This window comes from Poecilia formosa, unplaced genomic scaffold, assembly GCF_000485575.1.
Source record: "Poecilia formosa unplaced genomic scaffold, Poecilia_formosa-5.1.2 Scaffold466, whole genome shotgun sequence".
Classification (NCBI taxonomy): domain Eukaryota; kingdom Metazoa; phylum Chordata; class Actinopteri; order Cyprinodontiformes; family Poeciliidae; genus Poecilia; species Poecilia formosa.
The window spans coordinates 116,864-139,582 of record NW_006800405.1 but is presented as its reverse complement, the minus strand read 5'-3'; the positions used below and the strand labels follow the sequence as shown (position 1 = coordinate 139,582).

Here is a 22,719-nt window from a genome sequence, read left to right as displayed (position 1 = left end):
CCCGACCCGGCCCGGTAGGCTGCTGACGACCCGGCCCGGCCCGGTAGGCTGCTGACGACCCGACCCGGCCCGGCTGCAGGTCCGAACAGGTTCTGAGACCTCATGATGAAGACCACCAGACCTTCATCGCGCTCCACTTCCTGCTGACACTGCAACTTCTTATCCTCAGAAAACAAAAACTCAGATCCTGATCTTCACCGTTATCCCTCCATCATCCCTTCATCCTCCCTTCATCCCTCCATCCTCCCTCCATCCTCTCTTCATCCCTCCATCCTCCCTTCATCCCTCCATCATCCCTCCATCCTCCCTTCATCCCTCCATCCTCCCTTCATCCCTTCATCCCTCCATCCTCCCTTCATCCCTCCATCATCCCTCCATCCTCTCTTCATCCCTCCATCCTCCATCCATCCTTCCAGTAAAACGTGGAGCGGATCACAGACGGATCAATAATTCATGCTGCTGCTGCAGTCGAGGTTTAAAGATGCAGGAAAACCTGCAGAGGTCGACCGCCTGGCGCCTCCTGCAAGTCAAAGGTCGCAGCATTTCTCCCTCTCTGCTGCGGCAGCCGGACCAGAAACTGAAGCCATGTGAGTCCATCTGACCCTCAGACTGGGTCAGAACCGGGCCATCAGCAGAACCATGATCCAAACAGCACCTGACCTACAACATAACAGCCAAAGTCCAGACTGAACGCTGCAGTTCAGAACCTTCCTCAGTAAATCTGAGGAAGGTTCTGGTTCTGCTGGACAGAACCAACCGTCCAACATCTAGTCTGGGTTTCCAGGATCTGAAACCCAGATGAATCCCCACCGGATCGGATCCTGCCGAAAGCGGCTAGCTAAACAGAACCGAGCAGAACCAGGGGTCCAAAAACATGGAGGAAACCCAGAGAGGTGATCTGATGTTACACTGACAGAACCTTTAAAGTTCTGTTCACCAGAACCGTCTGGAGAACCCAGAAATGCTGCTGACCGTCTGTCTGAGGTGGTTCCAGAAACCCGCCTGGAACCAGAACCATTAACCACTGAAACCATGGAGGGTCCAGTTCTGATCAAACCGGAACCAGAACCAGCCGACAGAGAACCTGAGTTACTTTTGGATCATATATTTGAGCTAAAAACAGATCGTCTAGATTCTGATCTTCATCACATGAAAAACAAAACAAAAAAACTGAAAAATAAATAAAGTAAAAACTATAATCAGACAAATAATGTAATAAAACGTAATAAAACTCAAATCATCAATAATTTGTCTTTAACTCAGTTTTCATTCATCTTTAAAACTTGAGAGATAAAGCCAAAGTCCATTCAGAAAAATTGATAAATGAAAATTGTTCCCCATTTCCAAAGAAATAAAAACTTTTGAAATCTAAAACAATCCATATTTTAGATTTTCAGTACCGTACTTTTAATTCGGCGGTAGTTTTTCTTTTTGTTTTTTAAAGTATTCTAGTTAATCGTCTTTTTTCTCATTTGATGCCGAACTCTTAATAAGCCGCTGTGGGAGACAAGCAGCTGAGACACTGGAGCGGACCGATAAAAAAGTACATTTTGTACCAAAAGAAGCCGGTTTGGCGGCTCTTAAACCCGCCGAATTAATTACCGACTCCTGCTGAATTAAACCCCCGGATGCAGCGCGTGTGCGGCGGCGTTTCCTCCGGTTTTTACCTTGGTTGTGACGATACAAATGCAGTCCATCGTTCCGAGGCAGCGGGAGGAGTACAGCCCGGCAGCATCAGCATCTCATCCCGCCGCTTCCCTCCACAGACTCCGCTACATCCACAGGGACCGGCCGGCTGCTGCGGTCTACCCGAGTCTGAGCGCGTTCTCAGCGGACAGCCAGCTCCACCCTCCCCGGCCCGCCTTCATACCGGACCGGAGCGCAGCGGGACCAGAACCCCTCTGACTTTTCCGCTGCTCAAGAGCCAGAACGCGTTCAAGTGCTGCCACACAGCTCGGAATTTTCATCACTTACACACCGTTTTTAAAGGGCTAGTATCATGTAAAATCATCTTTGTGCTTTCCATCACGTTATAATGTTTTCCCCTCAAGAACACATCTGGGGTGTTACCTTGATTTTTTTTTTCATGTTTAAGAAATCCTTTAATCTCCATGGCAACCACTCAGCTGAGTTAAACACCTGGGTGGATCTACCCACCTTCAGGACACAGCTCCTCCTCTGAGTTGCAGTTTCTACTTCACACAGCACCCTTCCCCACTCAGCTCCTGCAGACTAGCCAGCAGCAATTAGCAAACAGGTGGTGGAGCTGCTGAGCTCATAGGAGCTGCTGCTCAGAGCAACGCTGGTAAAAATGTTAAAGGGTTAATAGAGGAGCCATGTTGGGATGACTTCCTGGAGGCGGAGCTTTAGAAAGAGCAGGAGCTTCTTAAAGAGACAGAGACCCAATTTCAAGGCCGTAAATTACAAAATTACAAAGTCAAATTTCTTCTAAGTCATGTCTGATATATTCAGCATTTTTATAACAAATGAAGATTACAGTTACTTGATTGTGCTATAAAATGTCTATGAATCTGGGAAACATAATCCTGCCCCTTTAAGGACAGCAGGAACAAATATCTCCCTAATTTGTTAAAAGTAAATAAAAATAATTTTAAAAGAGGCAGTTAATGAAATAGCTGAAGCTGGAAATTTTAACTGATAAAATATGTTACAAATTATGAAGCTTCCTGAAGACGACTCAAAAAAACTTAAAAAATAAATAAGACGCCACAAACAGGCGTCATTCTTTAGTAAAAACCTATAACTGAATTATCAAATTAAAGATAATTTCTCTCCAGAAAGCAGTTAAACCTCTTTAGAAAACTTAAATTTGGGTTCTGGAGGCCGGCCCACTCTGGGGAGGACCCGGACCTCCGTGGGTCGGTTCTGACCCGGCGCCGCCTCAGGCTCCGATGCCACCGCTCAGCCTTTGTTCTTCAGCGTTAAACACACCAACTGCCTGGAACCAACATGTATGATGACTCAACGCCAAATGGCTCAGGAGGAAGAGGAGGAGGAGGAAGAGGAGGAGGAAGAGCGTGTGCTGCAGCACCAGGCTGAGTGGGCGCACCACACAAGTACCAATCATTCACACTTCCATGAATCCGTCATGCGGCTGCGTTGCTGTGTGTGTATGTGTGCATCATCATCATCATCATCATCATCATCATCATATGCCGTGTTACATGGCTGGTTATGCAACAGTCCACAGGAAGTGATGTCAGCAGCCTCAGATGTACCTGTCCTTTGTTTCTCCTGTTTATCGTCAGTTTGGCTCCAATAACATCATTTCTATGATTCTGAATCAGATCAATAGATGAATTATTGGCATCCATAAAAGAATCAAACGATCTTCCTCTTTGGTTCTGAGAAGTCAAACTGGACCCGATCGGTTCCGGTTCCACCTGGTGGGATTTGCTCGGTCCGCACCGTTTCTTCAAGTATTGATTGAATATCTGCAGTAAGCCTGTCAATAACTAATGTTCTAAATTATAAATGATGTTTTGAGATCATTTCCCAGTAATATAACGGAAATAAGGCAGAATAATTTAAGATCAAAGATCAATAAACTTTATATTCTAATGAACATTTAACACCGGAAAACATTTAAAATATCCAAAATAAAACAAAACAAAAACTAATGAAATGAATAATGCAGACTTTAAAAACAGACCCAAACACCAAACTGAAGAGTTTTATCGTTTAGTTTTTGGTAGAAAGAGAAAAATGATAAATTATACAAATGAAAATTATTGAGTTAGTTTTAATTTATGATGCAGTTAGTTGGTTTATTGCTTATTGTTACAGGCCAGGTGGAAGATTATTATATTCAAGTTTTACAAGTTAATTTCATACAAGAGTTGACAGAAAAAATGTTTAATGAATTCATATTCATATAGCGACATATTAGTATTTTAGTACTAATATAAATGTAGTACTAAAATCGAGTTATTTTTAAAGGACTATTTTTTGTGTCACTTTCTTCAAGAACATCATGATCTGTACATCAGTAATCAGCTGGTAAGCCTGTTCTGTTCTGTAGAGGCTCCATCCTCCACTAGGGGGCGTTGGCCTGTAGAGAAGAACAGAAAACCACTGGCAGGTAAAACCTGGTATCGATTTTAGCCACAAACTGAACGTAGTGACGGATTTAGAATCGTAAATCTGCCTCCTCCCTCCACCAGACATGTTTCCACTGAGAAAAATGACAAACAGTAACGCAGCGACTGGGATCAGTAATGCTTTAGATAGTGAGGAAAGGGTTGGGATGAGCTGCTGACATCACTGCTAATAACATAAACAAGAGTTTGTTTTAAGCTTATGATTACTGAATATGAAAAGCAATACATCCGTCTGTACATGCATTTCATTTAACACACTTCTGTATTTTTTACTTGTTTTCAGAAGCGTATTTTTTGCAGTGTAAATAAACTGAACAGATTTTGCTTTGGAAAAACAAACATTTTGATTTATTTTCTATAAACCAAAACAGCACAGTGAGTTTTATTTTTAGTGATGTGTAAGTTGTGACTGTTCAGATCCTGGTTGTGTTCCTGCTCAGACATCACCGTCTGCAGAGTTCAGCTCATGTTTTATTCTCTGCTGCTGCAGTGAAACTCCTGATCTCTGCTGAACAGCAGCAGCCTGGCAGCGCGGCGCCCCAACACGGCACCACATATTTAATAAACTGAACTTTCTCTGGAATGTGACTCAGAATTATTCAGGAAAAATTTGCTTATTCACAGATTTTTTCTTAGAGAACATCTAAAATATTCCAAAGAAAATGCAGGTCAGGAGCAGCAGCGCCACTGAGGGTCACATGACTACTGAAGGCGGCAGAGTTATCAAAAATAATCAATATTTTGATATAATTGATGCTATAAAATCAGAATTCACACAAATCAAGCCATTTTATTTCCCACAGCTTCACACATCAGCACTGCAGACGCTAAGCCCCGCCCCCTTCACCTGGCCAATCAAACTCCTGCAGCTTAAGAGCTGACATCAGAAGTCTGATAGTTTTATAACTTACTATAATTTGCTCTATAAGTTCATATTGAAACAGAAACAATCTCAGGAAATAGACTTAATTTGAAATGCATCGCGATCAAAACAAAAGCCCAGCTCCACCAGACATCATCATCATCATCATCATCATCATCATCATCATCATCCTGCTCCTCCTGGGCCGAGGCGCCGTCACTCCAAACCAGACTAGAGTTTACAAATCACTCATGTCAGACGTTTTCCTCTGGTCTGAGGAAACTAAACCACAAACATCATTTTTATATTTGGAAGAAAATGAAAGCAGCTTCACACCATCAACAGGTTACAGAACCTTCAACACGGGCCCATCAGAACCGCTCGGCTCATCAGAACCGCTCGGCTTAAATACGTTAAAACATGAAGCAGATGAGAAAATGGCCGATGTTTCCGCAGCCAGAACTGAAACCACACAAACCAGACCACCACCATGACTCCGGGTCCACCAGTACAGCTCCAGTCTGACCAGGGGACGACCAGGGGACGACCAGGGGACGACCAGGGGACGACCAGAGGACGACCAGGGGACGACCAGGGGACGACCAGGGGACGACCAGAGGACGACCAGAGGACGACCAGGGGACGACCAGAGGACGACCAGGGGACGACCAGGGGACGACCAGGGGACGACCAGGGGACGACCAGGGGACGACCAGAGGACGGCTCCTGGAAGTCGGGGTCATCCTGAAGGAGGGTCATCCTGAAGGAGGGTCATCCTGAAGGAGGATCATCCTGACGGAGGATCATCCTGAAGGAGGGTTTTCTGCAGAAGTTCCCCCCATGAGGTTTGGGCCGAGCTGATGACCGCTGTTTGTTCTGAGGCACCGCCCCTNCTATAACTGAATTATCAAATTAAAGATAATTTCTCTCCAGAAAGCAGTTAAACCTCTTTAGAAAACTTAAATTTGGGTTCTGGAGGCCGGCCCACTCTGGGGAGGACCCGGACCTCCGTGGGTCGGTTCTGACCCGGCGCCGCCTCAGGCTCCGATGCCACCGCTCAGCCTTTGTTCTTCAGCGTTAAACACACCAACTGCCTGGAACCAACATGTATGATGACTCAACGCCAAATGGCTCAGGAGGAAGAGGAGGAGGAGGAAGAGGAGGAGGAAGAGCGTGTGCTGCAGCACCAGGCTGAGTGGGCGCACCACACAAGTACCAATCATTCACACTTCCATGAATCCGTCATGCGGCTGCGTTGCTGTGTGTGTATGTGTGCATCATCATCATCATCATCATCATCATCATCATATGCCGTGTTACATGGCTGGTTATGCAACAGTCCACAGGAAGTGATGTCAGCAGCCTCAGATGTACCTGTCCTTTGTTTCTCCTGTTTATCGTCAGTTTGGCTCCAATAACATCATTTCTATGATTCTGAATCAGATCAATAGATGAATTATTGGCATCCATAAAAGAATCAAACGATCTTCCTCTTTGGTTCTGAGAAGTCAAACTGGACCCGATCGGTTCCGGTTCCACCTGGTGGGATTTGCTCGGTCCGCACCGTTTCTTCAAGTATTGATTGAATATCTGCAGTAAGCCTGTCAATAACTAATGTTCTAAATTATAAATGATGTTTTGAGATCATTTCCCAGTAATATAACGGAAATAAGGCAGAATAATTTAAGATCAAAGATCAATAAACTTTATATTCTAATGAACATTTAACACCGGAAAACATTTAAAATATCCAAAATAAATCAAAACAAAAACTAATGAAATGAATAAAGCAGACTTTAAAAACAGACCCAAACACCAAACTGAAGAGTTTTATCGTTTAGTTTTTGGTAGAAAGAGAAAAATGATAAATTATACAAATGAAAATTATTGAGTTAGTTTTAATTTATGATGCAGTTAGTTGGTTTATTGCTTATTGTTACAGGCCAGGTGGAAGATTATTATATTCAAGTTTTACAAGTTAATTTCATACAAGAGTTGACAGAAAAAATGTTTAATGAATTCATATTCATATAGCGACATATTAGTATTTTAGTACTAATATAAATGTAGTACTAAAATCGAGTTATTTTTAAAGGACTATTTTTTGTGTCACTTTCTTCAAGAACATCATGATCTGTACATCAGTAATCAGCTGGTAAGCCTGTTCTGTTCTGTAGAGGCTCCATCCTCCACTAGGGGGCGTTGGCCTGTAGAGAAGAACAGAAAACCACTGGCAGGTAAAACCTGGTATCGATTTTAGCCACAAACTGAACGTAGTGACGGATTTAGAATCGTAAATCTGCCTCCTCCCTCCGTTGCTGCTGGTCTCCACCTGACATGTTTCCACTGAGAAAAATGACAAACAGTAACGCAGCGACTGGGATCAGTAATGCTTTAGTTAGTGAGGAAAGGGTTGGGATGAGCTGCTGACATCACTGCTAATAACTAACATAAAGAGTTTGTTTTAAGGTTATGATTACTGAATATGAAAAGCAATACATCCGTCTGTACATGCATTTCATTTAACACACTTCTGTATTTTTTACTTGTTTTCAGAAGCGTATTTTTTGCAGTGTAAATAAACTGAACAGATTTTGCTTTGGAAAAACAAACATTTTGATTTATTTTCTATAAACCAAAACAGCACAGTGAGTTTTATTTTTAGTGATGTGTAAGTTGTGACTGTTCAGATCCTGGTTGTGTTCCTGCTCAGACATCACCGTCTGCAGAGTTCAGCTCATGTTTTATTCTCTGCTGCTGCAGTGAAACTCCTGATCTCTGCTGAACAGCAGCAGCCTGGCAGCGCGGCGCCCCAACACGGCACCACATATTTAATAAACTGAACTTTCTCTGGAATGTGACTCAGAATTATTCAGGAAAAATTTGCTTATTCACAGATTTTTTCTTAGAGAACATCTAAAATATTCCAAAGAAAATGCAGGTCAGGAGCAGCAGCGCCACTGAGGGTCACATGACTACTGAAGGCGGCAGAGTTATCAAAAATAATCAATATTTTGATATAATTGATGCTATAAAATCAGAATTCACACAAATCAAGCCATTTTATTTCCCACAGCTTCACACATCAGCACTGCAGACGCTAAGTCCCGCCCCCTTCACCTGGCCAATCAAACTCCTGCAGCTTAAGAGCTGACATCAGAAGTCTGATAGTTTTATAACTTACTATAATTTGCTCTATAAGTTCATATTGAAACAGAAACAATCTCAGGAAATAGACTTAATTTGAAATGCATCGCGATCAAAACAAAAGCCCAGCTCCACCAGACATCATCATCATCATCATCATCATCATCATCATCATCATCCTGCTCCTCCTGGGCCGAGGCGCCGTCACTCCAAACCAGACTAGAGTTTACAAATCACTCATGTCAGACGTTTTCCTCTGGTCTGAGGAAACTAAACCACAAACATCATTTTTATATTTGGAAGAAAATGAAAGCAGCTTCACACCATCAACAGGTTACAGAACCTTCAACACGGGCCCATCAGAACCGCTCGGCTCATCAGAACCGCTCGGCTTAAATACGTTAAAACATGAAGCAGATGAGAAAATGGCCGATGTTTCCGCAGCCAGAACTGAAACCACACAAACCAGACCACCACCATGACTCCGGGTCCACCAGTACAGCTCCAGTCTGACCAGGGGACGACCAGGGGACGACCAGGGGACGACCAGGGGACGACCAGAGGACGACCAGGGGACGACCAGGGGACGACCAGGGGACGACCAGAGGACGACCAGAGGACGACCAGGGGACGACCAGAGGACGACCAGGGGACGACCAGGGGACGACCAGGGGACGACCAGGGGACGACCAGGGGACGACCAGAGGACGGCTCCTGGAAGTCGGGGTCATCCTGAAGGAGGGTCATCCTGAAGGAGGGTCATCCTGAAGGAGGATCATCCTGACGGAGGATCATCCTGAAGGAGGGTTTTCTGCAGAAGTTCCCCCCATGAGGTTTGGGCCGAGCTGATGACCGCTGTTTGTTCTGAGGCACCGCCCCTTTCAGGATGTCAGCCAATCAGCTGTGAGGATCTCGTGTTTGGGTCGTCACCTCGGCCGTCTGAAACATGGCAGCCATACTAGCCCACAGCATTTTGGTTTTATGATTCTCATGCTTGTTCCTTTGTCCATCTTCGTGACCGTCGGCCTTGTGGCCATCTTCTTGGCGACATTGTCATTGTGGTCTTTGTCTTCAGGACCATGTTGTCCTTATGACGTCCATCTTTCCGACTCGAGTCATCACAACCTTCATCTTCATGATGTTTATCTTTACGGCTTTCATTCTTATTCCTTCTCTTGATGGTCTCATGTCTACATTGCAGAGGTAGGCAGGAAGTTGGAGTGACGTCTCGAACTGAACGGACTTTGAGTCAGAGACGCTGAGACTAGAGGTCGTCTGTCCCAGACATTATGGAGGAACTGCTTCGGTAAACCGTCTTTAGCTTATTTGGGGAAAGTTTTCAAACAAACCAAACCTCCCAACATGTTTCACATCCATGATCATATATTTGGTCTTCAGGATGGTTCTCTCTGCAGGTTTTGTCCTCTTCAGAACCAGGAGCGCCCCCCTGTGGACCGGAGCTGTACTGTTCAGACCCAACAACATGAACCAGAATGAATGAAGCACAATGACCCCTGAACGCCTCACAGACCGCCTCAACGAGTCGCTGACGGTTTGACGCCACAACATCCAGAACTTTCTGTGAAACCAGAGGAGGTTCTGATCCGCTCGGACCTGGTTTCACGCCGGTCCAGACGCTGCTGTGATCAAACTACAGCGACGCACTGAGAGCCCAGAACCCTCCTCCCCCCGTCTGGTGGTCCAAAGCACACGAGGACTGATGGGACATGCGGCGGAGGTGGACGACACCAACAGCCCCTCCCACTAACAGCAGAGTCCGGTTCTTACCTGGCCGTCATGGCGGGGGGACAGCTTGGCCTGCGCCAAGGTGTGCAGGATTTCGTTAAGGAGGGGGGACTCCTACGGAGGTCAGAGGTCGTTAACAGTCAGAGGAAACAGGAGACAGAGAGAGAGAGAGCATTCAATGACAACAACAAGAGCAGAGTGGGTCAGAACCTCCAGCCAGAACTCGGGCTGAAACGATTCCTGGAGTGATTCGAGTCCCTCGAAGCTTCGTTAATTTATGTTTTATCATTTAGCGCGCCGTGTTCCGGCCGGGACATTATTTGCGTTGCGCGTCGCTCTCACTTCCGCCTGAGTTGTTGATGAAAGCTAAGTGTTAGCGGCATAATGTCCAATCTTCCAGTTCGGCCCGCGGGGATTTTACTGATTGGTGGTAATTTCGGGTTTTCATCGTTTTTGGGAACCAACAAACATCTTAAAATGACCGGAGCGATCCGGGAGTCCGGCAGCCTTTCTGCTCCGGAGCTGCTGGTTCAGAGCTGAGGAGGATTTCTACAGGTAGAGGCTGAACACGGCGGGCGGCTGATGCTGACCGTGGAAGAGCAGCTTTAGGACGAACCGACGATACATTTACATCATCCCGGTCTGAACCAACGGGAGGCGGAACATGGCTGGTAGGAGGAGCCGTAAATATCTGGTATTGGTTCCCTGGTCTACATCCTCCCCTCCACCCCAAACCCCCCAATCCAGGCCACATTTCCCGTATTGTCGGGTTTGGGGCAAGGTCAGAGTTCATCTGTGAAACTCACTGAAGATGAAGCACAGACATTTTTCATAAGAGTATTTGTGAGCCTGGTTCTTTATTATTATAATTTCAGATTTTTGTACAACTTTTTTCAGGTTAACTTAGAGAGTGAGAGGTTAAGGTAACACTTTATTTGAAGGGGTTTGCATAAGACTGACATGACACTGTCATAAACATGATATAACACCTGTCATAAACATAAACAAGTCTTTATCAATGTTTATGACAGTTGTCATGAAGTGTCATTCGGTAAATAATGACACTTTAATGCAAAGTTGCTCTAAAAGTCCATTAAAAGTGCCAATTTTTCATGATTTTGTAAATTATGATAATTTAATGCAAAGTTGGCATTTTAATGGACTTTTAAAGCAACTTTGTGTTAAAAGTGTCATTATTTACCAAATCAGACTTCGCTATGTTCTGACAGTGTCTTCAGATAAAGTGATACCCAGGTTAATTTTCTAAACTACTAAAAAGGAACTGTTAGGGAAACTCAAATACAAAAAAAGGACTGATATTGATATCTGATAGTAACACTGCTGTTATGCAAGATTTACCAATATTTTATTTAATAATTTTTTTATCCAATTACTCGATTAATCGTAAGAATAATCTATAGGTTACTCGGCTACTAAAATACTCGTTTACAACAGCCGGGCCAGAACCTCCAGGCTGGACCTGAGGAGACGGACATCAGATCAGCTTTACCTTCGTCCTTCTTCTCAACCATCACCTCCATTTTCATTCAACACCCAGACTGGTTCCGTTCTGAGTCAGTTAGCGTCCAGAACCTTCCAGAACCGAATTGGAGGAGGCGGAAACAGCAGCAGAACCGCCATCAGGTCCAGACTTACATCTCCTCCTACTTTCACCTCTGAGCTGTGGCTGTTCTAAACCGTTTTACTGTCGGCCCGTTTACAGCCGGGTCACACTGATACCGGTTCACAGGTTCTGGTTCCCCGGGTTCCCACCTACCCGCCGGGTACCGTGGAGAACCCAGCGGTTCTCCACGGTACCATAAGGAGATCTGAGACTGATCCTGAATTTCCCCTTTGTGGGACAAAATGTTCAGAGTCAGTAATCTGTTCAAAATAAAGAATCTGTTCGGATTCGTAACTATGATCAAAATGAAGAGTCTGTTCAGAGTTGATCAAAAGGAATCAGTTCAGAGTCGGGAATCTGTTCAAAATAAAAAAAATCTGTCAAAAACAAAAAATGTGTTCAAGAATAAATTGTTCAGAGTCGGGATTCTAATCAATTTGAATCTGTTCAGTCAGGAATCTGTTCAAAATTAAGAATCTGTTCAGTTCATAAATATTTCAGAAATGGGAATGTGTTCAAATGAACGATTCTGCTGTGGGTTGGGAATCAGTTCAGATTCAGAAAACTGACTGATCTGAATGTTCAGGTGGAAGAACTGAACGGAACTGAAGAAGCGAATCTCTGAATTACTTCCAGATCCCTAAAGAACTGTTCACCAGACCACCAAAAGACCCGGATCGGAACATCGGCCAGATGAATCAGAACCTCCAGCTGTGACGATTCAGACTCTCAGTGAGAAGAAAAACCTCCAGTCAAAAATCTCACCAGTGTCTTTAAATAACTCCCAGTTTTCCCAGTTTTCCCAATACTCCCAGAACTCCCAGAACTCCTGTACACGCAGGACCAGAACAGTTTCCCTCAGAACCAGACTGGACCGGTTCTGAGGCATCAATCTGAGCCTCCTCCTGCAGACAGCAGCTGTCGGTTCTGCTGCGTTCCTCAGACGTCCGACCCAACAGAACCACAGAGACCCGGTCGCATGGCGTCCTTTGCCAGATTACCCATAATCCCAGAAAATCATGTAAACATGGGATTATGTGACTGGAAGAACCCGGCTAGCCGCTTCGCTGGTTCTGATGGTCGGGTTCCAGTCGGACCGCCTGTTTACAGACAGGAGCTGCTGCCACTCATCCTGTTCACCAGAACCAGAACCACAGCAGGTCCGATCTGCTCAAATCAACAGGAAGTGACCCGGTTCTGAGCCTCAGAACCAGCAGATGGAGGGGAACCGGGCCGGACCCGGTGGTTCTGTGTGTTCCTGTCACTTTAAACAGAACCAGGAGCATCAAACATGGACCCGGCTCCCCGCGGAGCGGCCGCTCGGCGCCGGTCCAGTTCTATTTAAACTCCTCTGATCTATTTTTACTGCAGCTATTTTTGTGGCGGCAGGACGGGTCCGTTCGGCTCCCAGCAAAAGACAAGCGGCGGCGGCGCCGGTTCTGGCCCGGTTCCTACCTCGATGCTGGTGCTAAGGCTGGGCAGCGTCTCGGAGGTTCCGGTCGGGCTCTGCAGGCTGGACAGGTCCCACAGGTGGAGCGGCACGCCCGGCTCCGCCCCCCGGGAAGACTCCGCCCACCGCTGGCTGTCCAGTAAGGTCACTTCGTAAAATTCCTGGATATCTGTGAGGACAGGAGAGTCCATCAGAACCGGAACCGGGTCAGAGGTTCTGCTGAACCCAGATTGTTTTAATGATGTTCTGATGTTAACAGGAAAGGTTTATCACAAACGACAGAAACCAGAGAGGAACGACACTGAAGAACTAAACGTTCAACAGGAAACAGCCGAGGAACTAAACTACGGTAAAAATAATAATTAATACTAATAATAACAATAAAATGATAATCTGGAGCAGCTTCATGTTTATAAGCCTGAAATAAATCATACAATTTTATGCAGTTTATTAGTTTATCAGCGTTTAACATGTTATTTTTCTCTGCTCCTGACAGTTTCCATGGTAACATTCCTTGGTTTTCCAGACTCAACTTCCCAGAGTTCCTGGCTTTTATGTTCAGCTTGAAATATTATCAAAACTAAAACATATTTACTGGGAGTTTATGGAGAATATTTCTACTGGAAACAGAGATCCACTAGAGATCCACTAGAGATCCACTGTCATTCTGACAGAAAGAAACATTTTGATTTCAACACGTTTATTTTTAATATGCTTTATGCCATCAGAGTATTAAACCGAAGAATCATTCACATTTACAGAGTAAAAACTAACCACAGAACAAAACATAGTTAAAACATAAACAGAGAAAAACTCAGTCAGGTTATCAGTCAATGAAAACAAAAAACTTTTATTCTATATTTAACCACCAAAGTGAACATTCATGCCTCAACTTTTCCCCTGAAATATTATTTATCTCATTTCTTCTACTAATATAAACAGAAACAAGAACTGGGAGAGTAAAGACAGAAGGAACAGGAAGGTCGACCTGAAACTTTACACAAGTTTGATTTTTCATCTTCAGGATTAGAAACATTTAATGGCCTCCAGGGGGCGGCGGTGAGCCGAGAGCGGCCTGAACATCTGAAACTTTTACCTCCTGAGCTGACATGAATAACCTTTAGCCCCGCCCACCATCAGCGCTGACGAGCTCCAGCTAACGAGCTCCAGCTAACGAGCCCTAACGAACGAGCCCTAACTAACGAGCTCCAGCTAACGAGCTCCAGCTAACGAGCCCTAACTAACGAGCCCTAACTAACGAGCCCTAACTAACGAGCCCCAGCTAACGAGCCCCAGCTAACGAGCCCCAGCTAACCTGCTGTCACATCCATCTGCTAATTAGAAATATGATGAAGAAGATGATGATGATGATGATGATCTTCAACCACTTTCTTCAACAACACAGACCGGTTCTGACCCACTGGAGCAGAACCTTCCTACTGGACCTCCAACAGAACCAAGGCATCTGGAAAATCCTGGAAACCTGATTCTTCTTCATCACTGCCATGCATGATGAAGAGGACAGAACCGGGCCTGCAGCAGCTAGAGGAGGCCCGGTTTGACCCGCTCCGGTATTTTTGGAGCAAGCGTCCAGAAGAAGCAGCGGAGCAGCTGAGGGAAGCCCGGACCGCTGCAGATGTTTCCTCAGATCACCACTTCTGCAGCTCCTCACCGGAACCGCTGGGCCTGAACACGCCCTCTGACCAGAACCACGGCGTTTTCAGCCCGGAAACCACGGAGCGGATCTATTCCGGGCCGGAGTGGCGTGACGAAGCCAGAATTTATCACCAGCTGCTGCGTTCCTGAGGGCTTTTACGGCCCGCCGTGTTCCAGAGCGGTTCTGTTCTATCAATAGAACCGGCACCGGCTCCGTTTTACTACCCGAGGATCAGCGTTACTCACATCCTCCAAACCCGACCCACCAGTCAGAACCGGACCAGCAGAGTCAGCAGAGCGCCTCCAGAACCAAGGCCCGGCCGATCTCAGGGAAGTTCTGCAGAACGCCTGAACTTTGACCTTTAGGTTCTGAGCAGCTCCTCGTAACCACCAGGGTTCTGGTTCCGGATGGAATTGTGTGAAACTCCTGAGCAGTTTCATCTTTCAGGAGCTTCAGTCGGACGTCAGCGGAGACGATTCCCCTGGAGACCCGATTTATCTCCTCCACAAAGACCAGGAGGTTCTGCCCGACCCGGGTCACGGTGTCACGGTGGGTCTGCCCGACCCGGGTTCCAGCAGCAGGGAGACAGAACCATGCAGTTCTCCACAGCGCCACCTTCAGGGACCCGACAGTAACGGCTGGAATGAGATGAACGAGTTGCAGGCTGAGGAGAACATGGAGGGTAGACCCGGTTCCCTCAGAGGAACCGGGCCTTAAGCAGAACCGGGTCACTGTTCAGGTCTGGGTCACTGAGTAATGAGGAACCGAACCTGAAGCGGAACCGGGTCGGGAGGAACCGAGACTCGGATCAGGAAGTGAAACCGACTGAATGTTGGGAAACCAGAGAACAGATGAACCAACGTCTCCGAGTTCAACTGAACGGATCAGCACCAGAACACCGGCTGCCGGGTCGGAACCGGCCGAAGGGTCAGAACCAGCCGCTGGGTCAGAACCGGCCGAAGGGTCAGAACCTGGACCTGGTGAAACTGCAGGGTCTTTGGGTCGGACTCCTGACGGCATTAGTTCTCCCACAGCGACCCGGTCTCAGGGCATCTCTGCCGTTCTACTGGACTGAAAGGTTCCGACCCGGTAGAATCGCCACCACCTGGAGCCGTTCTGGGCCAAACTGTGGAAATGTTGAGAAACATGAGTGTTTCTGTTTGGACCATCTGTTACCAGGAACCGGGCCAGCGGAGCTGCTGGTGGGGGATTACTGGCTGGAGGTAATCATCATGTCCACAGAGGGATTACACCGGGCCGGGCCCGGCCCGGCCCGGCCCGCCGCAGGCAGCGGGGGGATTGGACACCGAAGCAGAAAATTAATTTTCAATAAACAGGCCTGGAAGACGGGTCGGGGCAGAACCAGGAGGTTCCTGAAGGAACCAATCAGAGATGGGCTCAGTGGTCCAGTCTGGGTGGTTCTGGTTGGTTCTGGTGTGAGACCAGCAGAACCACCTACATTACAGGTTGCCTTTATGCAGTTGATGTGGTTCTGTTGGTGTTGGTTCAGGGTCTGCTGGAGGAATCCGGACCAGGTGTGGCTCGGTCTCCAGGCCAACAGAACCAGAACAGAACCGGGTCCAAGCAGAAGGTTCTGGCTTAAAACCAGGTAGGTGAGCAGGTCCAATCATCCAGGAGAAGCTCCGTATCTGACGGGAGGTCCCGACCCGTCACCGTGGTAACCGTGGTAACCTCATAGGAAGGCGCCGTCCAGACGGGTCAGGATCAGGTTCTTCATCCCGTCCAATAATCACATTAGTAAATTAATTTGATTAAAGTTCAGCGGATTGAAGCTCCAGAGTTTAATCTGACAAACGGACCTGATGAGTTCAGAGAACTGAGCTCATTAGAATCAGAACCACCACGGATCGGCCCGGTTGGGTCCGACACAGAACCTCCAGGATTCTGGGATTTTTAACTCAATTCGTTCTGTCAGGGAGGAGAGAGAGAGAGAGAGGAGAGAGAGAGAGAGAGGGGCGTGAGAGAGAGGGGGGAGAGAGAGAGGGGGGAGAGAGAGAGGGGCAAGAGAGAGAGGGGCGAGAGAGAGGGGGGAGAGAGAGAGAGGGGGGAGAGAGACAGAGGGAGAGTGAGAGAGAGGGGGGAGAGAGAGATGGATGGATGGATGGATGTTCTAGAACTGACTGCTTGATGCAGAATCTGGATCAGAACCAGAACCAGGATCCCAGAACACACGTTACAGATCCAGAACCGGTCCTTCGTATCGCTGCCATGGTTTAAAGTTCAGTGAGATTCCAGAGAAAGTCCTGCTGCACACTGCCAGCCAGCTGGCCCAAAGCAGGCTCCAGAACCGTCTCCCTTAGCAGAACCGAGCAGCAGCTTCCCGGGTCGGAACCGGAGGTCCAGAGGGTCAGGAAACAGTTTAGCTGTCCTAACTGGAGCTGCTGGACTCTTAGCTGCCGGCCCAACAGAACCTCAACAGAACCTGAGCAGAACCCGACTCGGTTCTTCAGAGGTTTTATGATTTTTGACCCGGTAACGGCCTGAACCGGGTCAGAGGAAACGGTTTGGTCACCGTGTTTCCTCTCATCTTCTGCAGGATGGGCGGGCAGAGGTCCAAACGGGCCGGTTCTGCTGGCTTGGCCCGGATCGGTACACCAAAATGATCCGACGGTTCTGTTAATGTCAGTTCTGGTTCATCAGCAGAACCCTGCAGATCGGATCAGAACCTTCCGGGTACCAGTGACAGTCCAAACTCAGCAGAACCTCCCAGGTTCTACTGGTCCTCCAGCTCTGGTTCTGGTTCTGCTTCACTCTCCTGCAGGAACAGAACCGGTTCTGGAACCGACCCGTCCTGGTTCTGAGACAGAAACGGACCCGACCCACAGAACCAGAGTCAGAACAAACGTACTAAACTCCAGGAACCCGGTGTGGTTCCGGTCCGGTTCAGAGTTTCCCTCCAACCGGGTTCATTAAAAACACACAGGACGGGTCCGGAGTTCTGAATGAGGTTCTGTCAGCTGCTCGGTTCCGGTCGGCATGCGGGTCACATCCAGCCTTTCAACCCGGCCGACGGATCAGAACCGGGATGGAGCTCAGAGCCCGGCCCGGTTCGTGTTCTGACTGACAAAACCGACCCGATCAGAACAAAAGGTCCGACTCGGACAGGCCAAGAAAGAACCTGGCACCGGACCGGACCTTTACAACCCGGTTCAGGTTCTGAAGGTTCATTCTGTCTGGAAAACCCTGTGACCCGATCAGAACCGATCAGAACTGGGTCAGAACGGATCAGAACCGGATCAGAACCGATCAGAACCGGGTCAGAACCCATCAGAACTGATCAGAACCGATCAGAACTGATCAGAACCGATCAGAACGGACCAGAGTAGGGTCAGAACCGGATCAGAACGGACCAGAGTAGGGTCAGAACCGGATCAGAACGGATCAGAACCGGATCAGAACCCATCAGAACGGATCAGAATTGGATCAGAACCGATCAAAGCCGGGTCAGAACGGATCAGAACCCATCAGAGCCGGGTCAGAACCAATCAGAACCGGGTTTACCTATGAGAGCCTGGAACAGGTTGCTCTGGAAGATGTCGATGACTCTCTGGATGGAGAGCCGGAGCTGCCGGTCCTCCGTGTGGTTCAGCTTGTTCCGGTACTCCTCCAGGAGCAGCAGGGCCCGCTGGGCGTCTGGGGGGGTTCGGATCAGAACCGGGGGGAGGAGGGGAGGAAGAGGAAGGACAGTTAAACTCTTCATCAAATCAGCTGCAGCCTGATGCTGCAGACGCCAGCAGCTCCTCTGCAGCATCAGGAAACTCACCGAGACACAAACCGACAGAACGGATCAGAACCGGACTGGAACTGGATCAGAACCAGATCAGAACCGGACTGGAACTGGATCAGAACCACCTCTGGTGTTTTGATCGAAACTAAACCTTTTGGAAGGAGAATTTTGTTTATAATTTATTTGTTGTTTTGTTTATTTTTTGGATATTTAAAATGTTTTCCAGTTCCAGAGTTAAATGTTGGAATTTAAAGTTTATTGATCTTTACTATGTGAATATATTATATTATTACCGTTATATTACTGGAAAATGGTCTCAAAACATCCGTATTGTCTCTTACCACAATAACTTCAGATTTAGTTATCAGTTCTCCTCCGATGGATCTTAACGTGATTCTGACTGAAACCCGGAAGACGAGCTGGACTTAACGATTCGGATCGATACGATGTTCGGAAAACTAAACCTTCATGAGATCCAGCTGGTTTATTCAGGGTCTAAATCTGCTGCAGAAACCCATCAAGTGATTCCCTGAAACGTTCCGGACCAGAACCGATGATCCGTCCAGATGGATTCAAATCTAAAACCAAACTGGTTTATCATGTCCTGGTCTTCATTCCAGACTCTAAACTGGAGTGTTTTTTCAAATCCAGATAAAATCTTCAACCTGATCTGGTTCTGGAAGCCGGTTGAACAGAACCAGGCCTGGCTCAGGATGATCTGGAGCTGATCCAGAGGTTCAACCCAATCCAACCCAGATTCATCACTTCAGGAAAAAATAATCCAGGAAGCAAAAAAATGCCAGGAATCTGCCCGAAGAGCAAACCCACCCGGTTTGGAAAACCTCAGGGTCCGAGCGGAACCAGAAGTTCTGGATCTGAACGTTCAGACCGGACCAAGAAAGAGGTTCATCCCAGCAAATCTGATCATTGCATTATTACTGAAAGATGCATTCAACTCATTTTACTTCATTTTTATCACAGCCTGGATTTTCTATCAAGCTTTTTAATGGAACGAGGTTGAGTTTGGGGCCAAAGTAACTTTCATAATGATTTTGTGTTAATAAATATTTTACATTTCCAGTAACCAAGGCTGGTCTCCCACCCTGCGCTGAGCTCTAACAGCCCATAATTTCCTGTTAGCTGGAAAATCTGCAGCACTTTAGATTTTGAGCCTAAACTATCTTTACTTTCTGATTTTCTCTCCAATAACGGATGAAAACAGCGGAGCTGCCGACCAGCCTGCGGCGTCACTGGCTGCCGCTCCTGGAAACATTCCGGGTTTTTCAATTAATAAACTAAAACTACGAGGAACCATTACAGCTTATATTGCGAAAGAATGTTTTAAAGAGTTTTTCGGTAAAGATACCTCAAGTTAAAGGAGCTTTATGAGGACGCGGTAAATATTTTATTGATATTCCGGTTTATTTTTAGTTCCCACAAGGTGCCCCATTTAGAAGTTGGTTAGCAGCTGAAGCTAAGAGGCTAGCTGGGTTTTAACTTCACCTGGCGCGGTTCGGCTGGGCTCAGCAGGGCCGAACTGAGCCGTGTTTAGCACCTTTAGCCCAGGTTCCACCCGGGTTCGTGTAGCTCTGCATTTCTGGGTGTTTTATGTGTTTCTACTCAGCTGCAGTTGGAGTTTTTCCTCCTCGGCAGGTTAGCGCACACCGCGCTGAAGTTGGCCTCTGACTGAGAGCACCTGTAAAGGGCTAGTCCATAGTTTTTAAAGGCGATCAGCTCTGGTTCGCAGACGGCTCCTATCTGGAGTAAATTATTACAGACCACAGAGAGATTCAGAAAGCACAGTTTAGTTATCAGAAAATTTATTTTAATTCTGGTTGTAAAAGTTTTTATACAATTATGATTAGACTGGATGGAGCTTAAGAACTGGACACGGATTGGATTAATGTATATAATTATTTGTTGCGTGACAGATTATATATATATAGAGAGAGAGTCATGGAGATTATGGAAGCAGAAAACATTATTGTATCACAAAATATAAAGAGTACTTTAAGAGCCTGGAGTCAGATTAGAATCACTTGAATTTAAAACTGATTTCAGTTTAAAGTAAACCTGACTTTATTTTACACACAGTTTTGCCTATTTTTGCTTTTGGTGTGGAAAAAAGAAAATCAGAAAATGTAATTTTTAACTTTTTGTTTTGTTTAATTAGAGCAGAAAATTTCAGTCTAACCTAAAGGTTGAACTGTTGGACCCTGGTGGAAACAGAAAGAAAAACTGAGATGAGAATAAACTAAAAGTAAACATTTTTAAACAAATTTGCCTTTAAGTTGTTAAAATATGAAAGGAGCCCAAATCAAACCATCTCAGAGATTCGACTATAATTTTCTAACTTTCAGGGTCAATTCTGATGTTTAGCAGCAGTTATTAGTTATTATTATTGATGAGATTCAATCACAGAAAAACTCCAAAAAGCTTCTTTAATCAGCTGATCTGGCGCCACCTAGGATGCATTCCCAAACCCAGAACCTCTCTGACCGTTCCCCACCACCGCTTCACATCTACTCCCCAATTCGACTGGAGCCCCTTCCCAAAAAGATGAGTTCCTGCCAATGCCTGAGGACATTACAGAAATCCCACCAAGAGAGCAGGAAGGTGCTTTTTATATTTACTGGGAAAAGTACTACATCTATGGAGGGCCAGAAGGGACAAAACTAAACTCCACTATTTAGAAAATCATGGTGGTCATTGCAAATGGAAGATTTTTATGAGCTTTCCCATAATGACAATTCTAAGTTACAGTTGGCAGACAAATCGTAGAACTCATTGTAAAACTAGAGGAAATCAACAAATCTGTATAAGCTCCGCCCCATAATTTTGATGGGCGATTTTTACAGGTAAAATAATAAATTAAGTATTTAATTATTTTATGTTACATTTAGTTAATGGTTTAAATTTGTGTTTTCTTTGTTGTTTTTTTCTTTCATTTCGGCCCTCCGTATGTTTCTTTGTATGAAAAATGTTCACATTAAGATGTATTAAAATAATCAATAAAAAGGCTAAATAAACTCTATGACGCTGTTTCCACACTTAAACACTACAGATTCATATTTTACAGTGTAGACCTCAGAAGTTCAGAGTTCTTAAAACCTGCGGAACAGCCCTTTATTCCAGCTGCGATTGTGACACCAACTTCAGCCCCTTTTAGCCGTTAGCTTTCAGTCTGTTAGTCTGAAGAAGTGAAAGCGGCTTACCTTTCTTTCTAACGGGCATGTTCTGACTCGGCTCGGTTCAGTTAGGAGCTCAGAACCACACACACACTTCCCGCACAGAGCAGCTTTCCAGTGGTTTCCCCCCCGTAAAATCCAAGAAAATCCAATTAAAATCCCTCCACGACGACACCAAGTTCCACACCGAGCAAACTTCCTGACCCGTCCAAGAAACACCCCAGAACTGAACCGGTCCTGAACCGGGACAGAACCACGCAGAAAACTTAGAATCCAGAGGGGGGGAGGGGAGCTCCGGGGAGTACCCGACTCTCCGAGCTACACTTCCCCGCCTCAGAGGCTCCTCCGGCCGGCCAGCAGCGCTCAGGCTGGCCGCTGCTCGGCTCTGGACTGGAAGTAAAGTGGAAATCTGTTTTCCAGCAGCTGGGATCCGGGATCTGCTCTGCGGCAAAGTCCGCGTTAAACACACCCAGTTTGAGGGCAGGCAGGGAGCCAGGCAGGAGGAGCTGCCCGCCGCTGCAGCTGCTGCTCCGGCTGCAGAGAAGGAGACCGAGCCGCTCCGGAGCTCCGCACCTCCTTCCAGAAAACCCGGGACAAACTTCCAGCCTAGAGGAGGCACTCCTAACTCTGTCCCACCGCCTAATCCCGCACCGGCCCGCACACTTCAGAGCCCTGGAAGCCGCAGCCTGAGAGCTGCATGCGTGTCCCACTCCCCGAGTGGACGAGTCCTCCTGGTTGCTCCTTCCCACTCCTCCTGCTCCTCTCCCTGCAGCCTTCCAGGTCTCACAAATCCCAAACTTTCCTCCAAAATGGCGTCTGACAGAGCTGCAAACGTAAACCATGTGATTCCTGAATCCCTCCCTCCAACCTGGCGCCCAATCATGCAGCTCACCTACAGGAGCAGGAGGAAGAGGAGGAGGAAGAGCAGCAGCAAGAGGAGGAGGAGGAAAAGTTTGGATGAGGAGAAACAGGAGAAACAAAACAGGAGGAAAAAAGGAAAACCGGAAAACTGAACAAGAATCAGGAGATAAAACCAGACCCGGTTGTTCAGTCAACCAGAACCCAGACTTCCTGGTTCTGATCATTTTAAAGCAACCAGTCTGGTCCAGAATCCTGGTCCTCCTGAACCAGCAGAACCTGGACGGTCCGGCTCTAGTCCAGGTTCTGTCGTTTGAT

At 46.6% G+C, this 22,719-nt stretch overlaps 1 protein-coding gene across 12 annotated transcripts in view; it reads right to left on the bottom strand.

The window, feature by feature from the left end:
• The window catches only part of LOC103156135 (disks large homolog 1-like), a 66,469-nt gene extending 44,166 nt beyond the window's left edge, over positions 1 to 22,303 (bottom strand). For 3 of the 12 annotated variants that reach the window (XM_007578071.2, XM_016664082.1, XM_016664083.1), the window contains exons 1-4: positions 21,571 to 22,303; positions 18,130 to 18,261; positions 12,956 to 13,119; positions 9,919 to 9,990 (exon numbers count right to left, since the gene is read on the bottom strand). In XM_007578071.2, coding sequence (XP_007578133.1) covers positions 9,919 to 9,990; positions 12,956 to 13,119; positions 18,130 to 18,261; positions 21,571 to 21,589 — 387 coding nt within the window. In that variant the 5' untranslated portion in view covers positions 21,590 to 22,303. Of the gene's footprint in view, positions 1 to 1,667; positions 1,930 to 9,918; positions 9,991 to 12,955; positions 13,120 to 18,129; positions 18,262 to 21,570 lie in introns of those variants that run through there. The other 9 variants (XM_016664084.1, XM_016664087.1, XM_016664085.1 and 6 more) reach the window with 4 other exon arrangements.
• Positions 22,304 to 22,719: the final 416 nt, after the last annotated feature.